The sequence below is a fragment of the Myotis nattereri genome (genome assembly GCF_964212035.1).
Source record: "Myotis nattereri genome assembly, chromosome: 18".
Classification (NCBI taxonomy): domain Eukaryota; kingdom Metazoa; phylum Chordata; class Mammalia; order Chiroptera; family Vespertilionidae; genus Myotis; species Myotis nattereri.
In genome coordinates this window covers 24,988,682-25,013,435 of record NC_138093.1, presented here as the reverse complement: position 1 = coordinate 25,013,435, position 24,754 = coordinate 24,988,682, and the positions used below count along the sequence as shown (strand labels likewise).

General features: G+C 43.4%; 1 protein-coding gene across 2 annotated transcripts in view; it reads right to left on the bottom strand.

Annotated features, from left to right (window-relative positions):
* RGL1 (ral guanine nucleotide dissociation stimulator like 1) overlaps nt 1-24,754 on the bottom strand; it is a 215,119-nt gene that overhangs the window by 52,658 nt on the left and 137,707 nt on the right. For both annotated transcript variants that reach the window (XM_081113217.1, XM_081113218.1), the window contains one exon: nt 6,923-7,000. In XM_081113217.1, the coding sequence (XP_080969343.1) occupies nt 6,923-7,000 (78 nt within the window). The remainder of the gene's footprint in view (nt 1-6,922; nt 7,001-24,754) is intronic.

Genomic DNA, 24,754 nt, shown 5'->3' with positions numbered 1-24,754 from the left:
AGGAAATAATCCCAAATGGAAAGCTCTGAATGCCAACAAGCTAAAACATTAGTCACAACAATAGTGATACTGTGACCTAGTTCTTCATGCACTTCTGCCTGTGGCCCTATTACTATGACACAGGCAAACGCGGGGGGGGGGGGGGGGGGGAGGGGCGGTGAATGTTGAGCACGTGAGATCCCAATGCCCTTTTTCGAATGGCAAGCCCCAGAGCTAAATGGTGAGAAGCCCAGGTCTTGGAGTCAGCTGGACCTGAGTCCAAACACCAGGCCTCTCTCTGAACCAGCTGCTTGACCTGAGTCCAAGCACATAACTTTTCTGAAGCCTCAGTTTCCACCCTGGGAGATGAGGACAGTATTGCACAGCCTACCTCTGATGGCAGAGAGGATAAGGGCCCAGCGGAATGCCCTCAGCAGTGAGCACAGCAGACTGGCCTGTGGCAGCGGCCAGCATGGGGATGTGGTTACCATCGCTCCCCTCATCTCGGAGGCTGGGGGGGACCAAGCGACAGACCGGCTATGAGGTCTGCTGACCTTTCTCTAACCTGTAGGAAACCCTAGGAGATTCTCAGACGACTGTTTTGCCGTCTTTTTGTATCACACATTATCAATGTTGTCATATTCTTTATTTGTTCAAAAAGTAGATACTGCTTAGAAGCCCACTCTCTTCCCTTAAATGCACAATTTTGATTCAAGATTTCAATGACTTTTAAAACTTTAATTTCTATGTTTTTTTTCCCAGTATGGACGTTTGAAAGACAATACCAGGCTCTTTTATGTGGAATATTACTTCTCCATTTCTTTTTTTGTTTTTGTTTTTTAACTTTTATTTTTTAAAAGTATTTCTTTCACATTATAGCCTTTAATTTCTCTAAATTTTGAGTTTTACATCTTCTTTTTGCTCTGTTGTTCACCCCTCTTTCTTTTCCTCATTTTTGTTACAACTCCTCAGATTAATTTCAATCGCCTTCTCAGGGTATGCGAATTTGCTGGAATGAATATTGGGAAGATTTTTAAATACTTTCCACTGCAAAGTTTCCCAGGAGTTAAAGAATCACAGCCAACTTTCTTTAGCTCATCTTCCTTTTCTTTAAAGTATCTCCAATGTCTTGGATAACTACTATTTATGTGATTCTTTACCAGTGACTAAACTCTGGTGTCACTGTTTACCGATGCTGGGAAAAGATAAGAGGAATGACATTCCCATCACATCATCTGGACGTGTGGAGATGAGAGCAGCACGATTTCAACAGTGTTAGGATCTGCTACGGTGAAGAGCTTGGGAAAACAAAACATGGCAGTCCAGAGGGAGGTGAGGAGAGTCCATCAAAGAGGACACAAGCTACTTCAACAGTGGTTGTTAAAGAAAGGGAAGAAAATAGCCTCATTTCCAGAGACGGTTTAAACCTCTTTGAATGAAGTTATGGCTATATATAGTCTAATCTCAACTCCATTTCAGAGTGTGAAGGTGAGGGGTGTCCGGCTCTGCATGGAGAACACCCCTCTTTACAGTCTCTTCACTCCTGAATTCGATAACTGCAAGGAGTCTGCACTAGGGAAAGTTTCCTTTTCCCATGGGCTTGATGTTATTATTCTACATAGACAGCATGTTATCATGTAAACTGTCAGCAGGAAGGAGGGAAAGGGCACAGGTAGAATGAGTGTGGCCAGAGGTTTCCTTCTGCCACAGAAAGTGAGTTTCCTGATTTCCAAATAGTGGCAACTCGGAGAATGTAGAAATAAACACAGTAGGTATTAGATCATCAGTTCAATGCTAACATCAGAAATCAATGGGTGGCAAAGATCTCAATGTCTAGAAGCCTTGGAAGATGAACTCCTTTGCAATGGAAGGGATGCTTGTTTTGGCCAGATAACTTCAAAGGTTTCCGGTATTGCACGAAGCTGAACTGGGCACACTCGGGGCTGGGATTACAGGTGGGAGTTGGCACAATCCGAGTCTTTCTGATGTGCATGAAGAACACTAGTCACTTGTGGTCCAAGACACCAGAAACCAATCTTTCATCCTGACTGTTTCATCTGTACTTCCTCGTTTTCCTTCTTTTAATTCTTTTATCCTCTGGGAGGTTGATTAGATCCATATTTAGAAACACAGGAAAGAGTGTTATCTTGGGACTTAGGAGCCTGCATAAAATGAAAGCCTAGCTCCATGCTTTCCAGCAAAAAATGGAAAACCAAACAATGATTGAACACTTTTCTGTTCATGGTTAAACCCAGCAGTGATTCCCCATCCCTAAAACTCTCCAAGACTGAGGGAAACTGCCCTAAAGCAGGATGTTTACTTCTTCCTGTGTCTGTTTTCCACCTGAAATCACAAGAAGACAGATTCCCAGCAAAGGAAAACAATGGGCATTTTGCCACTCCTTGTCTTACCCACAATGCCACGAGGTAGCTCAGCTCTTTATTAATAACCACAGTGAGTAGTTGTGATGCCACGATGAATAACAAGCCAATCAAGGATGCTGTTTATTTTTTCTTCCTATTTTATCAAAACTGGTTGCATGGTCTTCTCAACAGAGAGAAGCAGATAAGGGTACCTTTCAAAAATTCGATATACTGCTCTAGCCGGCTTGGCTCAGTGGATAGAGCGTCGGCCTGTGGACTGAAAGGCTGCGGGTTCGATTCTGGTCAAGGGCATACGCCTGGGTTGTAGGCTCGGTTTCCAGTTGGGGGGTGTGCAGGAGGCAGGCAATCAATGATTCTCTCTCATCATTGATGTTTCTATCTCTCTCTCCTTCTCCCTTCCTCTCTTAAATCAATAAAAATATATATTTTAAAAACATTCAATATACTATTTGAACCACATCTCTGTTTCTGATATTCATTTTAATTTTAAGAAAGATAAAGAGAAAGCTAAATAAATTTGATCCTAGCTATCATTAAACTTGAAAGGACCTCAGAGCTCACATATTCCAAGAACTCATGTTTCAGGTAAAGAACCGAAACTGAGAGAGGTAAAGGGACCAGGTCACATGGCTGGTCACTGACAGAGTCATTGGGGGGGGGGGGGGCGGGGGGGTGCAGGGCGCTCAAGTCTGAGTTCTCCAGGCTCCTTAGCCAGGGCCCCTAACCTTCCACCTTCCTTGAGGCTGGCACCTGGGCCACCTCAGCATTTGATTCTCCCAATTACAAGAAGGGATATGAACAAATAAATTGCCAAATAAGCATGGTCCTAATTTTACATAGATTTATATACTCAAGATGGTAGCCTCATCACCATATAGCAGGATTTCTTCCCTAGGCACTTTGGACACATAGGGTCACATAATTCACTAGTGCACCGTAGAATGTTCCCTAGCATTCCTGGCCTCTACCCACAAGATGCCAATAGTGGCTCCCCATGGACCTGAAACCAAAATTTCTCCAGATATTGCCAATGTCCTCTGAGGACAAAATTGCCCGTTGAGAACTCCCACATTGTCCTAGTTCCTGCACACCCATCAGCCACCAAGGAAGCCTTTGGTCTTCAGATGCCGGAGCTCTGGGTGATGCAGGCGCTTTCAGTATGCAACCTATGGATGGCGAGGGCAGGCCCCTGACTTCCTCTCAGAAAGACAGAGCAGTGACCCCATCCAGTCACAGAATGATCAGGACAGAGTGCGTTTAGAAAAAGAGAGCAAAATGGTAAGGGCGAAATGAGGTGAAAATAATAAAAGGAGAAATGGAAGGAAGAAGAACAGTAAGAAACAGCGGAAAGGGAAGTGGAAGGAAGAGAGAGGTCAGCAGACAGAGGGGTTTCAGAGTGCTTGCAGGACAGAGCAACCCGTTAAAAGAGAAAGGGGCATACTTCATCAGGCCTAATTTTCTAAAAAGGCAACTCAGTCTGAGAAAAAGGGCCAAGAACTTCCCAGCAATTCATTGTGAGGCTTTCGGAAAGGACCATTGTGGCCAGATGACGGGCCTCGGGGGAGTCCTATGTGAAGCGCTTTGTAAAGGCCTGAATGCTTAAGACCGAAGCCCTTTAAGACAGCCTACCCTGGAGTTTCACCCACCTCACTGTTCCTGGTACACAATGAAGCTGAATGACGCTTTCGTTTTACAATAACAAGCCTTTAAAACACCGAGGGTGACTCTTCACAACCAAAGTACAAATCAATTTCTTTAACTACTACTTCCCAGAAACCTATTGAATCTCGAACACCCCCTGGGAAACAGCAAGGCTCTGGGCATTGTACAGATTGTTGATCTTGGAGAGCTCCCGTGGCTGGTTGAATGGAAGCTCTAGATCGGACTCAATTCCAAATGAGCGTGGATAGCAACACACTCATTTCTGACTCTGGTCAAGGTAACATTTGACAAGCTGACCACTCAATTCTTACAGTACCTCTTCTTCTGTATATGCTTAAAAAGACACATCAGAGAAAGGTTCTTCTAAAAAAAATTACTATGGCAGTTCGTTTTCATGGATAAACAAAATGAGCGACAACAACAAAAAACCCTCTAATCCTATGATTCTCAAACTTTAAAGTGCAGAGGACTCACCTGACGATGTTGTTAAAATGCAGATTCTAATCTAGGTGGGGTGGGGCTAGAGATTCTGTATTGCTATCAAGCTCCCAGCCGGTGCTCATATGGCTGGTGGTCTGAGGACCACACTTTGAGTAAGAAGGCACTAAGTGTAATCCATTCTCCAAAATCTTCTATCTCATAGTATTTTCCTCCTGTACAAATCCTCTTATGACGAATTGAAGCTTTTCATGATATAACCCCAATTTACCTTCAGCTCCACTAACTCCCTTCCCCTAACCCTATGTACTCTGAAGCAGCTACACCAATTAATTCTATGTTGTTACCTAAAATGTCATGCCCACTGCATGTCCCTGGTATAGCCCCACGGTTCCCTCTGCCTGGACGGCTCTATCACCAAAATCTTCACCCTCCCCTCTTAGGACCTAAGTCAAATGTCACCTCCAAGAAGCATTCCCCAAGCCCTCTAGAAATAAGGCATTCCACTCGCCACATCTTGCACTTGGCATTAAAATATCTACACTGGTGTGTCCTATTTTCTGGCAAGTTATAGCCCATCCAAGAAAAGTATAAAACTACCTGGAGTCTAATTTGGGGGTTTAAAAGACAGTTTCTAACCTTCATATCCCTGGCTCCTGGGTTAGTCCTCTTAGATAAAAATTCCATAGGATTTTTTGGCCCCAAAATGAGAATTTACTACCAGTGTTCCAGGCCCTCTGAGATATATCCCACCTACTCGAGAGTATCACTGCGATAGTGGTAGCCCCCACCCCTGCATCGTGGATTTTTCCAGGTTGTCTCCAAGATCATCAGCATAAATGATCTCCCATTATAAAAACAAAACAAAACATATACACAATGAAAACATCCTCCCTTGCCCCTAGATGTTTCTCCACCCCTTTATAACAAAACTCCAAAAAGTTGTCAAATTCACCATCCCCTCTCCATCCCCTTCCATCCTCTCTTAAACCACATCTGTGCTAATCAAACAAAAGATCAAAGCATTGCAAAAGCAATAGTCAACTTCCCAGACTCCTCTCACTTGATCTATGGGCAGCGTCAGACGCAGCTGGTCACTCCTCACCCTGAAACCCTTTCTTTGCTTGTCTTCTGGAACCTAACATCTTTCTTCTCCTTCCCCCAGCTGCTCTGTTCCAGGCTCCTCTGCTGGACCCTCTCCTTTCCTAACTCTAAACACTGAAGGGAACCAAGGCTCTGATTCAACATCGCCGGATCAGAAGCGCATTCTGGTGCCCTAGCTGAATCAAACACCTCCTCAAGATCTCGCCCCCTAACCTAACTCATTTGCACTTCTCTCTTCTCCAGCTACCCTTCGTCCCCAGGAGGTCACGTGCAGTCCCACAGCTTTAAATACCATGGAGAAACTAAGGATGCTCAAATTTATACTTCCAGTCCAGACATTTTCCTGAAATCTAGACTTCGATGACCTCAAAATGAACATGTCTAAGATAAGTTACTGACACACACTCCCCACCAGTCCGTCCTGTCTGGTAAAGCTGAGGTTCTGTGCGATAGTTGCCCACACCACAACCCTGGAGGCGTCTGGCCTCCTCTTCTTATCTCATAGGCCCCATCCTCTCCACCAGCACATCCTGTCAGCAACACCGTCAACACTGCAGAAGCTGAGTTCCTCGGCTGTCACCTCAAGTCCACCTACCATCATCCTTTGCCTGGACCCTTAAAAGGCTCCTTGCTGGCATTCTTGCTCCCATCCCCACTGTCATGTCAGAGCCAGAGTAAACCTTTAAAAACCCAAATCAGGACACAGCACTAGTCTTCTCAAAACCTCTAAACACACATCTTCAGAATAAAACTCAATGTCCTTCCTAAGGCCTTTGAGTCCCCACATGACCCGGGGCTGCTCCTACCTTACAAATCTTATCCCCTAGCAACTGCCCCTTCAAACACTCTGCTCCAGCCTCACTCCCCTCCCCACTGTTTCTTGAACAGTGTTCCTGCCTCATAGCTTTTTCCAGATTCTCTGCCTGGATAGTCACAAAGCCCGGCCTGCACCACACTGAGGACTCTAATCCAAAGTCCCCAGACCAGAAAGCGCATTCCTGGTTTAGTGTGAGTCAGATTCCACCAGGATCTAGATCCCTTACCTCCTTCCTCCCTTTTAGCGTGGATTCTTTGTCTGTCTCTGCTAAAATATAAACTTCATAGAGCTGGGCCTTATTTTGTTCAGGGCTGTATTCCTTAACACAGGGCCTGGCAAACAGTAGGTGCTCAATACATTTTTACAGGATGAATAAATGAATGTCATTAGAAAGTAAAAAAATAATGCTATGTGCTTATACATTATGGGGAAAAAATGGCAATATTCCAAAGGAATTTTTAGAAAACCCTACTAAACCATATTCATTCAGACAATAAGTCTTGACTAAGAGCCTGTAATGCAGAGAAAAGACACTCACTTCCGGATCACTGTCCTGGACTCCGGTGAATTCTGGCTCCCATCTTCTTCACAGTTTGGGCTTGTCAGGTTTCCATACCTTTATGGGTGCAAACAAACAAAACCCAGTCAATGGTGTTGGAAGCCACTCTACTCAATTTCAACCATGAAAGAACATTCTTTCAGGAATAATTCAGGAAAGAAATATTTATGAAATAGCATCAAAAATGATATTGGATTACTGATATTTACTTAATGGGTCTATTGGCCTATTCTAAATAAAAAAGTGACAATGAATCACCCTACTTAAACTTTCTCTTAGTAGTTAACATTTCTTTGAATTTTTAAAAAGTGAAATTAGGCTTTTCCTCTCAGCAGAATAATCAGATGCTACATGACCCTTTGTGAACCTTTTGTTGTTGTTATTAATTCTCACCCGAGAATATTTTTCCATTGATTTTTAGAGAATGGAATGGAGGGGGAGACACATATTGAGAGAGAAACATTGATGTGAGAGAGACACATCAATTGGTTGCCTCCTGCATGCACCCCAACCAGGGCCAGGGATTGAGCTTGTAACTGAGGTATGTGCCCTTGACTGGGATCAAACCCTGGACCCTTCAGTCCGCAGACTGACACTCTATCCACTGAGCCAAACTGGCTAGGGCCCTTCGTGAACTCTTGAGCACATGACTCGACACCCCCAGCCCTCTACTGTGTCCACCAGCCACGGCCCTGCTGACACAGCTTTCACACGTGCCACAGTGAGCACAAAGTGACAACCCACACTGACTGTGGTCTCTTCGAGGATAAGTCCTGTTCGAAAAGGATTATGGAAATAATTCTGGACCCTCAAGTGATGGCTGAGATAGAGACAAGGACCAAAGAGCAGAATTGTTATATCTCAGGAGAGCAGCTGTGGGTACATTGAGGCTGGGCTGACCTAGACACAGCAACTAGGGAGGGGGCACTGGGGCACAATATTTTAGGAAGCAACAGGTGCTTAAATGTTAAAATTTGGCTCAGTACGTACTCAAAATTTACTAAATAACTGATCAGTCCCCGGTTAGCTATTCTTCCAACTCTGTATGTAAGCAAGTCTATTTCATACAAATAGATCATGTTTTATTTGGTTCAGAATGTACATGTAGTAAGTTTACTTTGAATCATTCAGGCGTCTTTACATTCACTTATAATGCTTAGACTATTTCTGTAGTTCATCTTCCCACCAATGACGAATTCAGAGATTCCTTGGAATTTCCCAAGCTGACAGTCTGTGCCAAAGTTTGGATGATAGAAATTCTATAACTGGTGGCTTTACATTTTTAAAGAGCACACTTTTATCTTCTACTAATGGGATTAAAGGCCCCACCACCCTTATGGTTCCTGGTTTCTAGGATTTAAAATCCTTTTAAAAATAAAAATCCACCATCTGGTTTGACCGAATGCCAGTCTGTCTGGTTGGTCTCCTTATCCCCCTATCCCGGTAGGTTCCAGTCTGTGCCCTTAGGCATTAACTGCCCCCTCCCATCCACCTGCTCCTTTTTCGAGCTTGTCAGCCTTATGGACTTCTTGGCCTCCCTGAAATATTTTCCACTGGCCTCCGCCCTCCCTGCTCCTCCTCATGCTGTCCTGCACCTGCTACTTAGAGGCCTTCCAGGGCTACCCTTTGCTTTTCCAGAGACAACAACTCAGTCAGATTAAGATTTACTCCACCCCATGTGAGCAATGCAGGGATAGATTCCTAGTCAATAAACAGAGTGGAATTTTTGGCCCTCTCCTTGGCCACCACCATAGTGAACTGAGCCCTCCTGTTCTCTCACAATAGGCTTTGGGGTTGACTTAAGTAGGAAGGCTGTGGGGCAGGGTGCAGGGTGCAGGAAGGCTCTGAGAGCTCTTCTTGCCCAACCTCCATTAATCCTCTCCCTGGTTATTTTAGAAATATTGCATCTTTTCCCTTCCAACGGGGAGCCATGAGTGAGAGAAGGAAGAAGGAAAAACTCTTCCAAAGAAAAGACGCACATTTCACTGCCCCTGTGATTTCCTCTTCAGAGCTGTTTGTGCTAACAGTTTCCTGATCTTCCTACTCTTTCTTTACTTGAGCTTCTCCAGCTCTGCCGCTCTTTCTCTGCATTTTCCGGACTCAGAGCTGAGATGCTGGCTGAGAGGACACCCACGCCTACCACAGCTCCGCTCCCAGAGGGACGAGCCCCAGGTGCAGTCAGATGTGTGGAGAAGGACTAAGCAACCTTCCCTGGTGAGCTAAGCTCTCTCTCACGAATTAAGTGAGGACCATTTTCTCAGAATGTGGGCCTAGAACAGTGATGGCGAACCTTTTGAGCTCGGCGTGTCAGCATTTTGAAAAACCCTAACTTAACTCTGGTGCCGTGTCACCTACAGAAATTTTTTGATATTTGCAACCGTAGTAAAACAAAGACTTATATTTTTGATATTTTATATATTTAAATGCCATTTAACAAAGAAACATCAACCAAAAAAATGAGTTCGCGTGTCAGAGGTGGCATCGGTTCACCATCACTGGCCTAGATGATGATACAGATAGCCCTCCCGGCCACCAGTGTGTCTGCAGATTCATAATCGGGACCAGATTGACTGTCACAGTAACTTGGAGGCCAGTAAGAACCAGCAACAATAATGCACGTGTGGCAGAGGAGAAATACTCCCCGTGGTCTGGGTGCTCAGTCTTGGAGTTTGCGGACATTATTAACTCTTCTCTCCCCAATTCGCCAGGATATCCTTTTGACTCCGCCTGTATAACATGTCCTGAATCTAAACCCTTCTCATCGCTTCCAGCTGGCTCAGCCTACCAGCATCTCTGCCCTAGAGCAAGGCAACAGCCACCTAACTAGTCTCCTGGCTTCTGAGCAGCAGCCACGTGATCCCAGTCAGTGTAAACTAGATCATTTCGGCTCCCATCTCACTCTGAGAAAAGGCCAGCGTCTTACCTGTCCCACCAGGCCCTAAACTACCTGCTCCTGATTGTCTCTGACCATGTCTCCTGCACTCACTCCTCCTCAGCCTCACGGGCCTCCTGGCTGCTCCGCCCACCGCCAGGCATCCTCCAGCCTCAGAACCTTGCACTCCCCACTGCCTCGTCCCACACCTCTGCCAACGGCACACTCCCTCAGGTCCTTCAGATCTCTCCTCAAATGTCACTTCATCAGGGAGGCCTTCCCTGACCACCCTATTGAAAACACAAACCAACTCGAACACCACCACCTTTAACACCTGCTAACATGTGTGATAATTTACTCTTTGGGTTCATCGTCCATTACAACATAACTCCATGAGAGCAGGATTTTTGTCTCTTCCGCTCACTACTCTTTAGAACTTAAAACAGGCATTCATGCCCTAGCCTGGTTTGCTCAGTGGATAGAGCATGTCGGCCTGGGGACTGAAGGGTCCCAGGCACGTACCTAGGTTGCAGGCTCGATCCCTGGCCCTGGTCAGGGCACGTGCAGGAGGCAACTAATCAATGTGTCTCTCTTGCGTACATATTTCTCTCTCTGTCTCTCCCCCTCCCTTCCACTCTCTCTAAAAATCAATGGAAAAATATTCTTGGGTGAGGATTAAAAAAAAAAAAAAAAAACACCCAGCAGGCCTGGTGATGGCTATTTCTTGGGAGCAAATGAGTGGTTCCATGGGGTTCCCTAAGCAGACATGACAATGGACTTTCTAGCTACTAGGTTCTGCAAAGGCACCATCTGCTTACACAAGTGTCTTAGCCTATCTGTGCCTTCATTTCTAAAGGTTTAGGAGCATAAAAAAGCTTTAGGATAGCTGCAACTCTTCCAAAAATATAAAATTAAAATACAAAAGAAATAAAGTTTTAAGATCTTTAAGTTGAGTTCATGAAGGTGTAAGCAATATGAAAATGCAAAAACAAACAAACAAAAAAACACGGAGCAATATATACATACAATTTTACAAAAGAGACCTTTAGAAGTGAAATAAAATTAAAGTGCCTGGGACTTAATGGACTGGGGATTATTTGCCCCTGAACTTTCCTTATCATTAAGGAGAATTAATGCTTTACAGTAAAGAAGCTGGACCAGCTTTGGAGTCAAGAACTCTTTAGGGTATTTGAGAGTCAGTTTTACTAGATTAAGGGCATTCCTTTGATGTTTCCTGGACCCTCTCACAGCTTCCCAGCAAAAACCAAAGTCAAGTTCAATTCATTGACTCCAGGGAAGTAAATAAAGGGCGTGTCGATGCGTGTGTTTAATTAATGTCAGTAGAATAGCCACAGACAAACCGCCAACAATGTCACCTCCAATTTCTGCAAAGCCTCCCTAGGATCTGAGATCAAAGCTCCAACCTCTTAAGAAGGCTTACCAACGAGAAACTGCCCTTTTTAAAATGGTAACTCATAAAACAAATTAAAACACAAATGGTCAGAATGACTTTTGACATGGTTTTCTCTGTATCACAAGGTGAAAGATAGATTTACAAGTATCTCCTAAAGTACAGCCTTCAGCAATTATTACTGCAGCCTAAAAATTACTAGAAAAAGAAAAAGCCAACATAATGTTTAACTGATTGCTAATATATAAACAGGAAACAGTTATTTTCCAGAGGGGATGGATGTATTGTTTAGAGCCCATCTGGGCGGATGAAATGTTTAATATGTGTTTGGAGGGAGGACCAGGGATATTTGTGGTTCAAAGAATCCCTAAGATACAACACTGGCCAGGGACAATCTTTCTGGGAGAGGACCTTTCCAACCTTGGCCCCCAAACAGAAACATCTTGGTAACACTACACCAGGATGGGCAAAGTCCTGAAGAACTTTCCAGGCTCCACTTGATTCTGGCAAGTCATCTAATGATAACAGCAGTTCATAATTGTCAAGAGCTTATTATATGCCAGGCACTGTGCTGAGCACTTTCTATAATTTTTTTCCATTTAAGTTTCACAGGAATCTTCTAGGGTGGTATTATTATCCTTCCGATTTAGTAGATGAGAAGAGGAGGCCCAGAGAGCTGAAGTAATTTGCCCTTGAAAATACAGCGAATAAGTGGGGCAGGGATTTGAACCGGGATAGCCAGACTTACCAGCAGCTGAGTCACTGCCCGACCAGAGAGCTGTGGTTATTGTGTTTGTTTATTCTATGTCTCCCCCCACCAGATTATAAATTCTTTGCGGTTAGAAACATTGAGCTTTTTATTCATTCACTCAGTTCTTTATTCTTTCACTCATTTCATCCTCAGCCAATGAATATTTCCTAAGACCCATGTCCAGGTACTATTCTGGGCACTGGAAATACAGCGGTGAACAAACCAAGGCCCCTATTTTCATGGCGCGTACATTGTAGTGGAGGGAGATAAATGATAAATGTCCATGTATGTAATTAGTTGGCATATGCTCAGTCAGACAGGAAAAGGTGCAGTGGAGAAAAAGAAAACTGGTAAGGATTGGACATGATTGGAGGGTCAGAGGTGGCTGCTTCATAGGAGGTATTCAGCGAAGATCCAATGTGAATGAGAAAATTAGGTAAAATGCTCCAGAAGGTGAAGGAGTGGGCTCCAGAGATCCTCGAGGAAGGGAGAGCCAGTGCAAGGGCCTGGCTGAGTGTCCTAGTGGCAAGAAGGCCAATGAGCAAGGAGAGACAGAGTAAGTGAAGGGGGCTAAGATGAGCGTGGAGGTGACAGGGACAGATCATGAGGGCCTAGTAGGTCACGGTAAGGACTTGGGTTTTACTCTTTTATCTTGCTTACTGCTATAACCCCTGAGCCTGGACTAGAAGACACTCAGTTAACATTTGCTAAATTAATGAATTGATATCCTCTCCTACCATGAATAAAAAAAAGGCTGGGGAGGGAAGAGGAGGGAAGAAGCTACTTACTGGGGAAGATGAGAGAACAGAGAGGAGGAAGGCCAGGAGAGAGACCTCACAGGAAGCTGCTGACTCAAGGACCTCTGGGCGTCTTTGCTTTCCTAACAAGCCCCAGCCTGTGAACATCTGAGACATTTTTCTTTACCTGACCTGCAAGAACACAGGTCAGGTATGAGAAAAATGTCCAGAAGCTGACCCTGACTCAGGAGAATGACACGGGTGAAATAGCCTGCAGATGTTTGGAAACCAAGCCTCGACTGAGACCCATCTGCGTCCCACAGATCAGTGAGGGGCTGGTGTTGCTGTTTTTTATTTATTTAAATATATTTTTATTGATTTCAGAGAGGAAGGAAGAGGGAGAGATAGAAACAACAATGAAGAGAGAGAATCATTGATAGGCTGCCTCCTGCCCACCCCTAACTGGGGATCGAGCCCGCAACCCAGGCATGTGCCCTTGACTGGAATCGAACCCGGGACCCTTCAGTCCACAGGCCGACGCTCTATCCACTGAGCCAAACCGGCCAGGGCGTGAGGGGCTGTTTTTAATCCCTCTGAGAAAGAGCCTCCATGGCAGGCACCTCTCCACCCACGTCTGACCTTAGAACTGGGTGTGGCCACCAAACCTACGTTGGAAAGGTCTGGCTACCGCTAAGGAGTTGGTTATTCAGGAAGGCAAAGGTCAAAGGCAGCAAGGCAAAAACTCCTTGTTCTCCTGCGAGAGGAGGGGCGAGTGACACTGAGCAGAGAACCCCACGGTGCCTTCTGCTCATAAGACCTCGTTCTCTAGGCGAAGGGGCCCAGGTGAGGAAGCTGGAGACCCAGAAAGAGCTGCCCTCCTCCCCTCGGGGCCTCTGTCGTGGAGGGCCCTCCACCTGCCTTGCCTTCGAGATAATTCTACAGATTATCTCCACAGAAGCCCCTGCAAGTTAAGGCAGCATTAACAGCAAAAAGCACCTGTTGTTTCAGTTTCACCTGACAGTTACAAAAATGCTATACAATGTTCCTTGCGAATACGACCTTCACCCAGCCACAACCCACAGCCGCCTAAAGAGGAGACCAAAACAAGATAAAGGCTTTATAATGACCATTCATCCGGAGAAAGAAAACAAAAAAAGGTGTCTCTTGCTGTAACTTATTTCTCATTCAAATTTAAGGTTATTTCTTAGGTATGATGGCCTCCACACCTTTGCTGTAAGGTTTCTTCTAGTTTCCATAAGCCTTTGTCATCCATTTCTCTTCTCTGGCTGGACTTCTGCCCCCAGAGCATGGTGGCTCATCAGTACCCCTCCCTGCACTGCAGTTCATACCAACACTAAACAGTCAACTGCCATCTCGCCTTGTTAGCACGCTGCAGCACTTCGTGGGGTCACAGGGAAGGACAGCAGGAGACACAGGTTAGGTAGGACTGGGGGCCAGGGGGCAGGCAACACGCTGACAATCACACAATGTTAGCAAGTCAGAATTCTTCTCAGGTTTAAGATGAATTAATGCATTATTATCAAATCAGTCAGGCCTGTGGCTCGGTTTTCCCCAACCACGAAAAGCTGCTAATGAACAGCTCTTCAAGAGCCCTGTGAAATAAGCTATGCAAAATCACATGCACTGCATCTCAGGTTAGATCATGGTACCCGTCACTGCAAGGACGAGTTACTTCCATGCTTAAGAAGACTCAACAAAGCATCACTTTATCTAAACTGGAGCTTACTGGCAACTTTAGCAGAGACCAAAGGCAAAAGAATTATTTCCCAGGACAAGGGGCCTGATGTCATTCTCATTGGTTAAGTTCACACACACAACCCCAAAAGGTTAAAAATGAAATGTCAGGTGAGAGAAAAGTGATTTAAAAAAAAAAAAAAGTAACTGTGATTCAGAGATACACTTTTTTAAACCATGAAATGACTTTAATGGAATTAATGACTTTCTTTTTCAGAACTATACTCAGGATATTTGCCCCATCACAGTATAAGCTGCGAGCAGTGCCCTTCTCATAATGGCATAATAGCCATCTCCATGCCCCTTGTCACGGAAGGCGGCTTTGCAGGGGGGTGAGAGGGGTCACAGCGGAGTCCCTTATGGATGAACTCATGGAAGTCTTGGAATCTCTAAACAGCACGCAACATTTAGTGATGAGCTTTTTTTCTATAGAGAGGGTCCATAGTTTTTAGCAAATTGGCACAGGGATTGGTGATCAATCCCTCCCACCAACTGCTAGCAAATGGTAAAAACAATACTGTTTTGGATTATCAAAACTAAGTTTAAAAGAGGCCGGTTACCACTCGGGATCTATGCACCTTGCCTCTCAGTGTGCCAGCAGTTTTGGGGGTGGGGGGGGGGGGGGTTAGTTCCCAAACAGCAGCACATTTTTTAAACCTGCTGAGAAATTTGGTATTCTTTTCTAAAAAAAGGGTAACTGTATGTCCTGCCTCCCTTTGCCAAATGAGACACACACACACACACACACACACACACACACACACACACAACCACTTCACAGAAACATATTTCTCTCATTTGAAGAAATGAAAGCTAGCCTGGCTCTGGTCCATGGGGAAGCCTGACACACCCAACAGTGTCTGCTTGAACAGAACCCTCACTGCCACCTTGTCAGGCTGGGGCCCTGCAGTCACACAGGCTCCCACGGAGGACCCACCATGCTGCGGGGTGACAGCAGGGTCCACTTGGCAAAAATAAAGACAGATTTACCAAAGACAAGCAGCCCGGCAGGGAAGAGAACTTATTTCCATCCTCCTTTGTGTGCTTCTAGTTGGAGGTAATTCTAAAACAACCAAATTAAGCTTTCCGGTTCCCCAACGCAGTGGTGTAGCTACAGGGAGCAAAGAGTAACAAAGCCTTAGTCACGCTGAGGCTGAGCCCCCTCGCTCTACTTCCAACCACGCTTCCACAAGCTGAGTGTGTGGGCCACGGCTGAACAGGGTGTGATGTCCTGAACAGAACAACGGCGAAGGTCAACCAACAACTGACCTTTTGCTTCCTTGAGCCCATGAGCACTACTACGTCCCTGAACAAGAATTCCTGGTCTCTCTTATCCTGTTTCCATCCTCACATTTTTTCCTCTGGCCCTCTTTACCTCCACCTTTCACATTCCAGGACCCTTGTGACAACACTGGGCCCACCCAGATAATCTAAAATAATCTGTTTATTTTAAAGGCAGCTGATTAGTAACCTTAGTTCCACCTGCAACTTCAATTCTGCTTTGCCATGGAATCCAACATAATCATAGGTTCCAGGGATTAAGACTAGATGTGTTTGGGGGCCATTATTGTGCCCACCACAGATGGTATGTAAATTACCATAAATGCTATATTTTCTAGAGTTTTATTATCTAAACTGCTTTTCTCCACCTGATAAAGCATGAACCAACAAGAGCATGGGACCTTTCATGAATTGCGTGCCCTATACAAGTTTTCAATGTTCTTTTTGATGTTAGAAGCATTTCAATACTCAGAGATTCTCATAGCCCTTATTATAATCTTTTCTTTCCCATCAGCAAATACTTTCATCTTCCTAATAGTCACAGGAAATGTGATCTGAATCCAATTTATCTTTCAGCAATCTGCCTTTATTTTTAACCACAACATATATACCATCAGAGGGTTTCTTGACTATGGAATCATGAACACTCAAACCTAGAGAAAATCTACTTAAACTCATCTGTTATAACAAAAATCTTAAGAAATGGCCTTCGTTTTCTAAGAAATTCTCCCTCTAGTCAGGATATGCAATATGTCTGTATTTTGAGCTAGAAAAGGAAACAAGGCAATGTTAGGATTTCCTGAAAGTTTTTCCACTCTATGAGTGGGATGAGCATCCTGGAGCCAACCGACAAATAAACCTCAGCTTTTTCATGCACCGTGGGACAAAAGATTCTATTTCCACATTTTGGGGGGAGAGGAAGGGGGTGGAAATAAAATAAACAAATTAAGAAAATGGTATAGCATTATTTTGAAAAACTTTCCCATATAAGTGATAGAAATTAGACATAAGTGACTCTTAGAAGAAACAAAAGTGTAGGGAAAGTAATATTATGAGTTTAATTATAACATTTAATATACTAGTAAGTGTTACTGTTGTAAGAGATCAGCACCTGGAGGTACTGTAGTCACCAGTGTAAGTTGCCGTGCGACCCTTGGAGCAGGTCAAATTCCAGTATCTGCTCCCTACAGTGCTCATAACCCCCCTCTCTTTGGACTTGGAAGAGCTGAGGGAAGATATTAGAAGCCTTGCCTCCTGCTAAAAGAGAAGGAAGGAAGGGGGTCTCATGAGCACTGCATGCCAGCATGAATTGGAATATTTGGCAAGTGCCCAGTCTAATTCTAGAATTAAGTAAAAAAAAAACTTAATTAGTTTTAAGTGAGGTTTTACAAAAAGTAATTTGGAACATATTGTACGCATCTCAAAAATGCTTACCCAGCTTCTCATGCTAAGAAAGCATTGGAGAGCCGGATGGATGTGTGTTATGAGCTACTGAAAGGAGGTTTACTACGACCACCTCATGGCTCCCAGTGGAAGAAAAGTGCACATTCAGTCAAGAAAATGAGAAGATCAGCTACAGCTTAAACCTCAACAACAAGAAAACAAGCAATTGAAAATGGGCAAAAGAGGACTTCCATTGTCCAGTTTAGCATGGAAGGAGCTTACAAGTAGCCACTCTGTCCTAGAAACAAGGAAAAAGCTGAGCAAACTGAAAAATCAACAGCTCTTCTTAGGTCCCTCAGAGACGTGAGGTCAGAGGGCAAACCACTGTCCCCAAAGCTGGGGACACAGACAGAGAATCCCCACGGGAACCAGTGCCAATGTACGAAAACCTGAACTGTCATTGGTGAGTTGCTAGAGCTCAGCGTGGACACATCTGAAAGATAAAAACTACAGATGAAGCCACTAGGTTGTCTATAGAAGATTGACCAGGTTCTCACAGTGAATATCAGAGAAAAAGTCTCCTCCTGCTTCCCGCAAAGGGATGGGCAAGGGAGCCATTTTGAAATACCAGAGCTCTCCGTGCTCCTTAAGTTCTTCTTAACTAGACCTGCTCTCGGGGGAAACTAGTTACCCAGAGCCTAACTGGCTGGGTTTTATCAGAGCCTCACCTCCCTAAAGGAAATCCCCATCTCCAGGTCCCCCTAGCCTTCCTTTCCCTGAGGAAGCACCGGTAAAGGTCCCAGTCCAGGGGCCCAGGCTCATCTTAAGACTCACACCTGATCATAGGACTGCAGCGCAACAGCGAGTCAACTGGTCTTCCACATGATGGGCGAGGAAGCTACACACAGACTTTGCACCCTTCACAAAAGTTAACCCAGAATGGCTCACGGGCCTAATGTAAAATCTAAAACTATAAAACTCCTAGAAGATAACATAGGAAAAAACCTAGGTGACCTCGGGCATGACAAGGACCTTTTAGACACAACATCGAAGGCACACATCATGGGAGAAAAAAATTGATAAGCTGTACTTTGTTAAAATTAAAAGCTGCTCTGCAAAAGACCATATCAAGATAGTAAGAAGACAAGCCCATGGAGCAAATGTTTGGGAAAGATCCATCTGCTAAAAGGCTGTTACCCAAAACACATAAAAATAAACCCTCTTAAAACAACAATAAGAAAACAAACACCACGACTTAAAAATGGGCAGAAGACTTCAACAGACACTTCATCAAAGAAGATACACAGCCCTAACCGGTTTGGCTCAGTAGATAGAGCGTTACACTGCGGACTGAAGGGTCCCGGGTTCGATTCTGGTCAAGGGCAGGTACCTTGGTTACGGGCACATCCCCAGTAGGGGATGTGCAGGAAGCAGCTGATTGATGTTTCTTTCTCATCGATGTTTCTAACTCTCTATCCCTCTCCCTTCCTGTGAAAAATCAATAAAATATATTTTTTTAAAAAAAGAAGATACACAGATGACAAGGAAGCCCATGAAGAGATGTACAATGTCATGTGCCTACTGGAAACTGCAAATTAAAAATACAATGAGATACCACTATACACCTATTAGAACAGCCAAAATCCAAAACAAAGACAATATCAAAGACTGGCAAGGATATGGAGCAATAAATACAAAGTGATATGGTCCTTTTGCAGTTTCCTACAAAACTAAACATACTCGTCTCATTTAACCCAGCAATCTTGCTCAGTGGCATTTACCCAACAGAGCTGAAAATTTATGTCTACACAAAAACCTATACCTGATGTTTACAGCACCTTTATCCATAATTGCCAAAACCTGAAAGCAGCCAAGATATCCCCAGTAGGTACAAACAAACTGTGCTACACTCAGACAATGGAACCTTACTCAGCAGTAACAAGAAATGAGCTATCAAACCATGAAAAGACATGGAGAAGCTTTAATTGCATGTTACTAAGTAAAAGAAGCTAATCTTAGCCCGGCCTGTGTGGCTCAGTGGTTGAGTGTCAACCTATGAACTACGAGGTCACAGTTCAATTCCCAGTCAGGGCACATGCCTAGGTTGCGGGCTCAATTCCCAGTGTGGGGCATGCAGAAGGCAGCTGATCAACGAGTCTCTCTCATCACTGATGTTTCTCTCTCTCTCCCACTCCCTTCCTCTCTGAAATCAATAAAAATATATTTTTTTAAAAAGAAGCCAATCTTAAAAGACTGCATGCTGTAAGATTCCAACTACATAAGGTTCTGGAAAAGGCAAAACTATGGAGACAGTAAAAAGATCAGTGATCGCCAAGGACTGGGGTGGGGGAAGAGAGAGATTACAGGGAGAGCACGAAAGATTTTTAGGGCAATGGAAACACCCTGTATAATACTATAATAATAATGCATACATATCATTACATATTTGTCCAAACCCATAGCATGTACATCAAGAGTGAACCCTAGGGTAAACTATGGACTTTGGGTGATAATGATTGTTACAAATGTACTGCTCTGGTGGGGGTGCTGATAGTGGGGGCAGGAGGTATATGAGAATTCTCTGTACTTTCCATTCAATTTTGCTGTGAGCCTAAAAATTCTCTAAAAAATAAACAAATTTTTAAAGTATTCATTGAGCCGTCACTGCCTTGACAATAATGGTACAAGTCTCTAGTTGTATCTGTCTCTTACACAAAAAGTGGCCAGAGGCTGGGTCACGTTCACTGCTGTACCTTCCAATGCAAGTGCTTATACAGGCTTGAATAATAACCATTATTTATTTTTTTAGACAAATCATTTGTAAGCACCTACTGCCAAATAGCATTCCTCTCCAAGGGCGCAGCAATGACCAAGACAGACATGATTCTGAGTAGGAGGCAGGTCAGGAAACAGCAGGATAAATAAGAAAGGTAATTTCAAAGAGTGGTCAGTGTTGTGAAGAAAGAAATTCTAATGGTAATCTCTTATGCACTTAATATTTGCCAACCACTACACTGAAAACTTTATATTATCAAGCTTAAAACTCAGAATAACTCTATAGATAAGGCTTATTTTTCATTCTCATTTTATAGATAAGGAAACGGAAGCTGGTAAAATAAAGTAGCTTGCCCAATGTTGCAGAGCATGTGAGGGGCACAAAACTAGAGTCAAATTCATTTTCTGAGTCCCAAGCCCATGTTCGCAGCCATTACACTCCTGTGTTGCCCATAAATCTCATGACTTGAAGAAAGACAGGAAAACTGCTTTCCCCAGGAGTATCCTAAAGCTCTGAAAGGAAAAGGAAGCATGTTTGGCACGTATGACAGACTATGGGAAAAATAAAATGTTTTCCTTTTATATTTGATCAACTCTTCTCTAAGCCACAGAGGAACTGGCTTCACCGGCAAGGGCAGCCCCCCCCTCTCCTGCTGGCCGTTGGTGCATCATCTTTCCATATGAAGGTGTTCCCTCACCAGGTGTCATGAAGTATAGATTTAAGATTACCATCCCCTTAGGGGTAGGATATTTGTGTAAATCCTCCCAAGCTTTCTCATTTGCTATCCCTAGCCTCCAAGAAGGGTCCTCTTTTGAAAGGAGCAGATTCAGGTCAGGGGATTTGGCCTGAGCACATCAAATAAACAGAAACACTCCAGATACACAGACCCAGCAGTGACAAATCTCGAGAGGTGACATGCTGTGCTTGAAAAGAGGCCCGCCCCCCCCCCCCCCCCACACACACACACAGACAATAGTGTGGTGAAGGCCTGGGGTGAGGGGCGGGGCAGGCTAGAAGAGGCAATGGGGAAAGGAAAGGGGGGGACATATGTAATACTTTCAACAATAAAGATTTTAAATAAATAAATAAAATAAAATCATAAAGAGCTTCCAGGTCAGAAAGATGGAGGTCTTAATTCCAGCTCTGCCACTTACTGATTGAATGTTTCTATGCCTCAGCATTTGCATCTGGAAACATGGGAGTAATGTAATCACAGATGAATTAAATGAGATAACGTCTATGAAAACTCAGGGCAAGCAAACATGGGAAGAAGAAATAAGTTCAAAAACCCACTGAATTCGTCTCCTCTCTGTGACCTAAGTAAGCAAATTCAAGCCACACTGGCCTTAAAGCGTCATGTTAAGGGTGGCTGCAACCTCAGTCCCCTCCGGAAGGCCTCCGCCGGAGAAGGCACTTGAAATGAAGGGCTAACTCAGGTTCCTGCTGCGGCCTGAGTGCCACCAGTAACTTAGCAGAAGTTTCTGGGGACCTCGTCCACCCCTATTCTGCCTGCTCTTAGCATCTTGCTTACTTCTGCTATGAGAGATGCAGAAAAAGAGAATGATTAATAAATATCCCAAAAGTAGCTAATGTGACAGCTGTCTGAAGAAAAACCTAGATGTTTGTACAAACTCCTCTTGGCTCTCAGTGAGGATCCCTAGCTGAGTTAGGTTTCTCCCTGCACTTGACATGGGGTATTTTCAGAGGAAACTTTCTCCCTTACGTTTTTTTAATGGTGTGGTGGGAAGAATATATTTTTAAGTGGAATGTATGTTTAAAGTTAGAGAAGATAAAATCTCAAAGCCCCAATACAAACAACTAAACCACAATTCAAAAACTTTCAGACTGAAAGGAAGCCAGTGAGCCCTAGAATTAACTCTGAGCCATGGTGAGAAGCACAGAAAGCAGGATTCCTCGTGAATTGCTGATCACCCCAAGCACAGGGTAACGCAGACACATGGAATTAGCCATGGGGGACTTTAAACCACTGTCTACTGGTCAAACACAAAAGCTCATATTAACAGAATAAAAAAAAAATGATAAAAAGGTTTTTTATTTAAATCACAGAAAGCACAGAAGAAAAGCCATGTGATTGGAAGTCTTAAGGAAAATCAAAGCTTGACTTCAAATAAGCTTTTCTCTGGAGGTAAATAAATACTGCAGCATCTGCCTTCAATCCATTTTTGACTGGTTAGGATTAGCACATTCTACAATAGCTTTTCAGTGTCGATTTCACAAAAGATAAGCAATATATTATTATGAAACCAAGAGAAATTATTTTTAAAATTACACCAGAGACTCACAAACAAGTCTACTATAATTTCCTAACAAGAAAATAGTATATCGCCTGGCTGGAGTGGCTCAGTTGGTTGAATGTCCCATGGACCGAAAGGTCACCGGTTCCATTTCTGGTCAGGGCACATGCCCTGTAAGGGGTGAGGCAGCAGATCAATGTTTCTTTCTCTCCCCCACCTCTCCTTTTCTCTCTCTCTAAAATAAATAAAAACATTCAGAAAAGGTAAGCTCATGCAACTTAATTGCTTACCTCCCAATTATAGACATTAAAGTCCCCCAAAATAAATTTAAGAACCCAGTGTTGTACAGAATCTGAATTTTGATTAAAATGAAACAAAGATTAATATCTGGCCACAAGATCTACATGTGAGTAGGAAATGGAGTGAGGAAGAAATAGTCATGTTAAAGTTTGTACATATCTGGACAACTTCAAATTTCTGCAGAGGAAGCAAAATAAATGGGGTTTATTTCTCTGAACTTCTTCAGAGCATGCTGGTTTCATTTTTATACCATCTTTTTTTTATAAAGCTTTTTTAAAAAATATATTTTTATTGATTTCAGAGAGGAAGGAAGAGAGTGAGAGAGATAGAAACATCCATGATGAGAGAGAATCATGGATTGGCTGCCTCCTGCAAGTTTTCACTGGGGATCGAGCCCACAACCCGGGCATGTGCCCTTGACCGGAATCAAACCTGGGACCTTTCAGTTCCCAGGCTGACGCTCTATCCACTGAGCCAAACCGGCTAGGGCAATTTTTATACCATCTTAAGTGGTTGTCTACTTGTTTCATAAATGTAAACTTTATCTTCTGCAGTAAATATTAAGTTCTCAGGGTGGATCCAGGTTTTGCAGGGTCAGGATACGTAATCTGAGGGGTCCTCTCAAAGAAAAAAGAATACAAAATTATGAATATAAGTTATGTAGAGGGGGTTGCAACTGAGGGTCTTTGGAGGGTAAGTACATGCAGCTTCTCAGCAAATTCACCACCAAAGTGAGAACCAACCAAGCCTTATATATCCGTTTCGCCCATAGTGTCCTGCAGCCCTGGGCATCTCACAGGCATTCTGTACGTGATGATTCCACTCACCTCAGACGCAAGGAAAAACATACTATGAGATTAAATTCAAGGCCAGGCCCTGGCCCATCCAAATGGTTCAAGATAAACCTTAACTCTTCATTCAGTTATACCTTAAATGACTGTTTGAATTACATGGAATTTGAATTCATATTGATTCCGTTATTTAATCATTGTCATCTAGTTAATATTTTAAAAATCCAAAAATGTCTACAATAGGAGAACAAAGAGAAGATTTTTTAAAATCATCAAATAAAAGCTGGATGTCCACGAGTCATAGACTAAACACTCTAGTTCCTGTGTGTCTGTCCACTGTTTGTGGTGAGCAGCTGGAATTCACACGCGCGCCCTTACTGACTGTGGCCATCTGTAGCCTCGAATCAATGGAGATACCCCAGAAGTAGAAGAGGTCACCCATTCCAAGAAACTCTTGCAGGAGTTTTGAGGGGTTGACCTATTTCCTCCTACTGCCTGCCAACAGTTAGCATACTGCAGCCTTTTTTTAAAAATAGAATAGCAAAGAGAAAACTCGCATAATTCTTCAGGTTCTATTTATAGGTGAGAGGTATTATACAAGCAAACAAATTATGAAAAAAATGACTCACTAATCCCACAGGTTTACACTGCAGGCTTAGTATTTGAAGTTACTGCTATGCAAAAATCTACAAGACTTTCTAAATCCAGAGTTACCATAACCAGATCAATGCATGATAAGGAGAGAGATCTTGTGAATGCTCCTGAATACACAGGACATACAATCCTAATGATTTCACTCTGTATGCATCTATGAGGAAAATATCTTGAGAAAATCCCACTGTTATCAATAATCTTATTTCCATTGGAATAGAACTTGATTATTAAAAGGCCTTTCCTAAGACTGATAGATACAATTGCAGAAAAATATTTAAATGTCTTCATAAAAAGAATATGAATAAATAACTTTGGAACCCAAGGGACAAATTAGGAAAAATATTTCCAACATATGATAAACAAAGCACCAATTTTGTTACTATACAAATAGTTGTAATTAGCCGATCAATAATTAGATGACAAGAGTCCAAAATAAAAATAAGTAAAGAATATGCAAAGACAGTTCACAGAAAACACAAAGGCCCCATTAAGCATTTTAAAGAATGCTAAACCTCACTCATAAGTGTAAGAAACATACATTTAAAAACAATGAGTTATTTGTCAGTGGACAGATCATGATAGAGACAGTTTCGATGGCAGAGTTGGCAAGGGTGTGGGGAAAGTGAGGGAAGGGGCACCCTCTGCTGTGGGCAGGAGTGTGGCTCGTGCAGCCGTCCGGAGGGCAATCTAGCAATACCTTTCACATTTTCAAGTGCTAAAACATTCTGACCTATCAATCACTCTTCCATGAACTTATCCTATGGAATTCTCAAACAGATACTCAGAAGATATATATTCAAAGACACTCTTTACAGTATTGTTTAAAATTTTTTTAAAAAAATTTA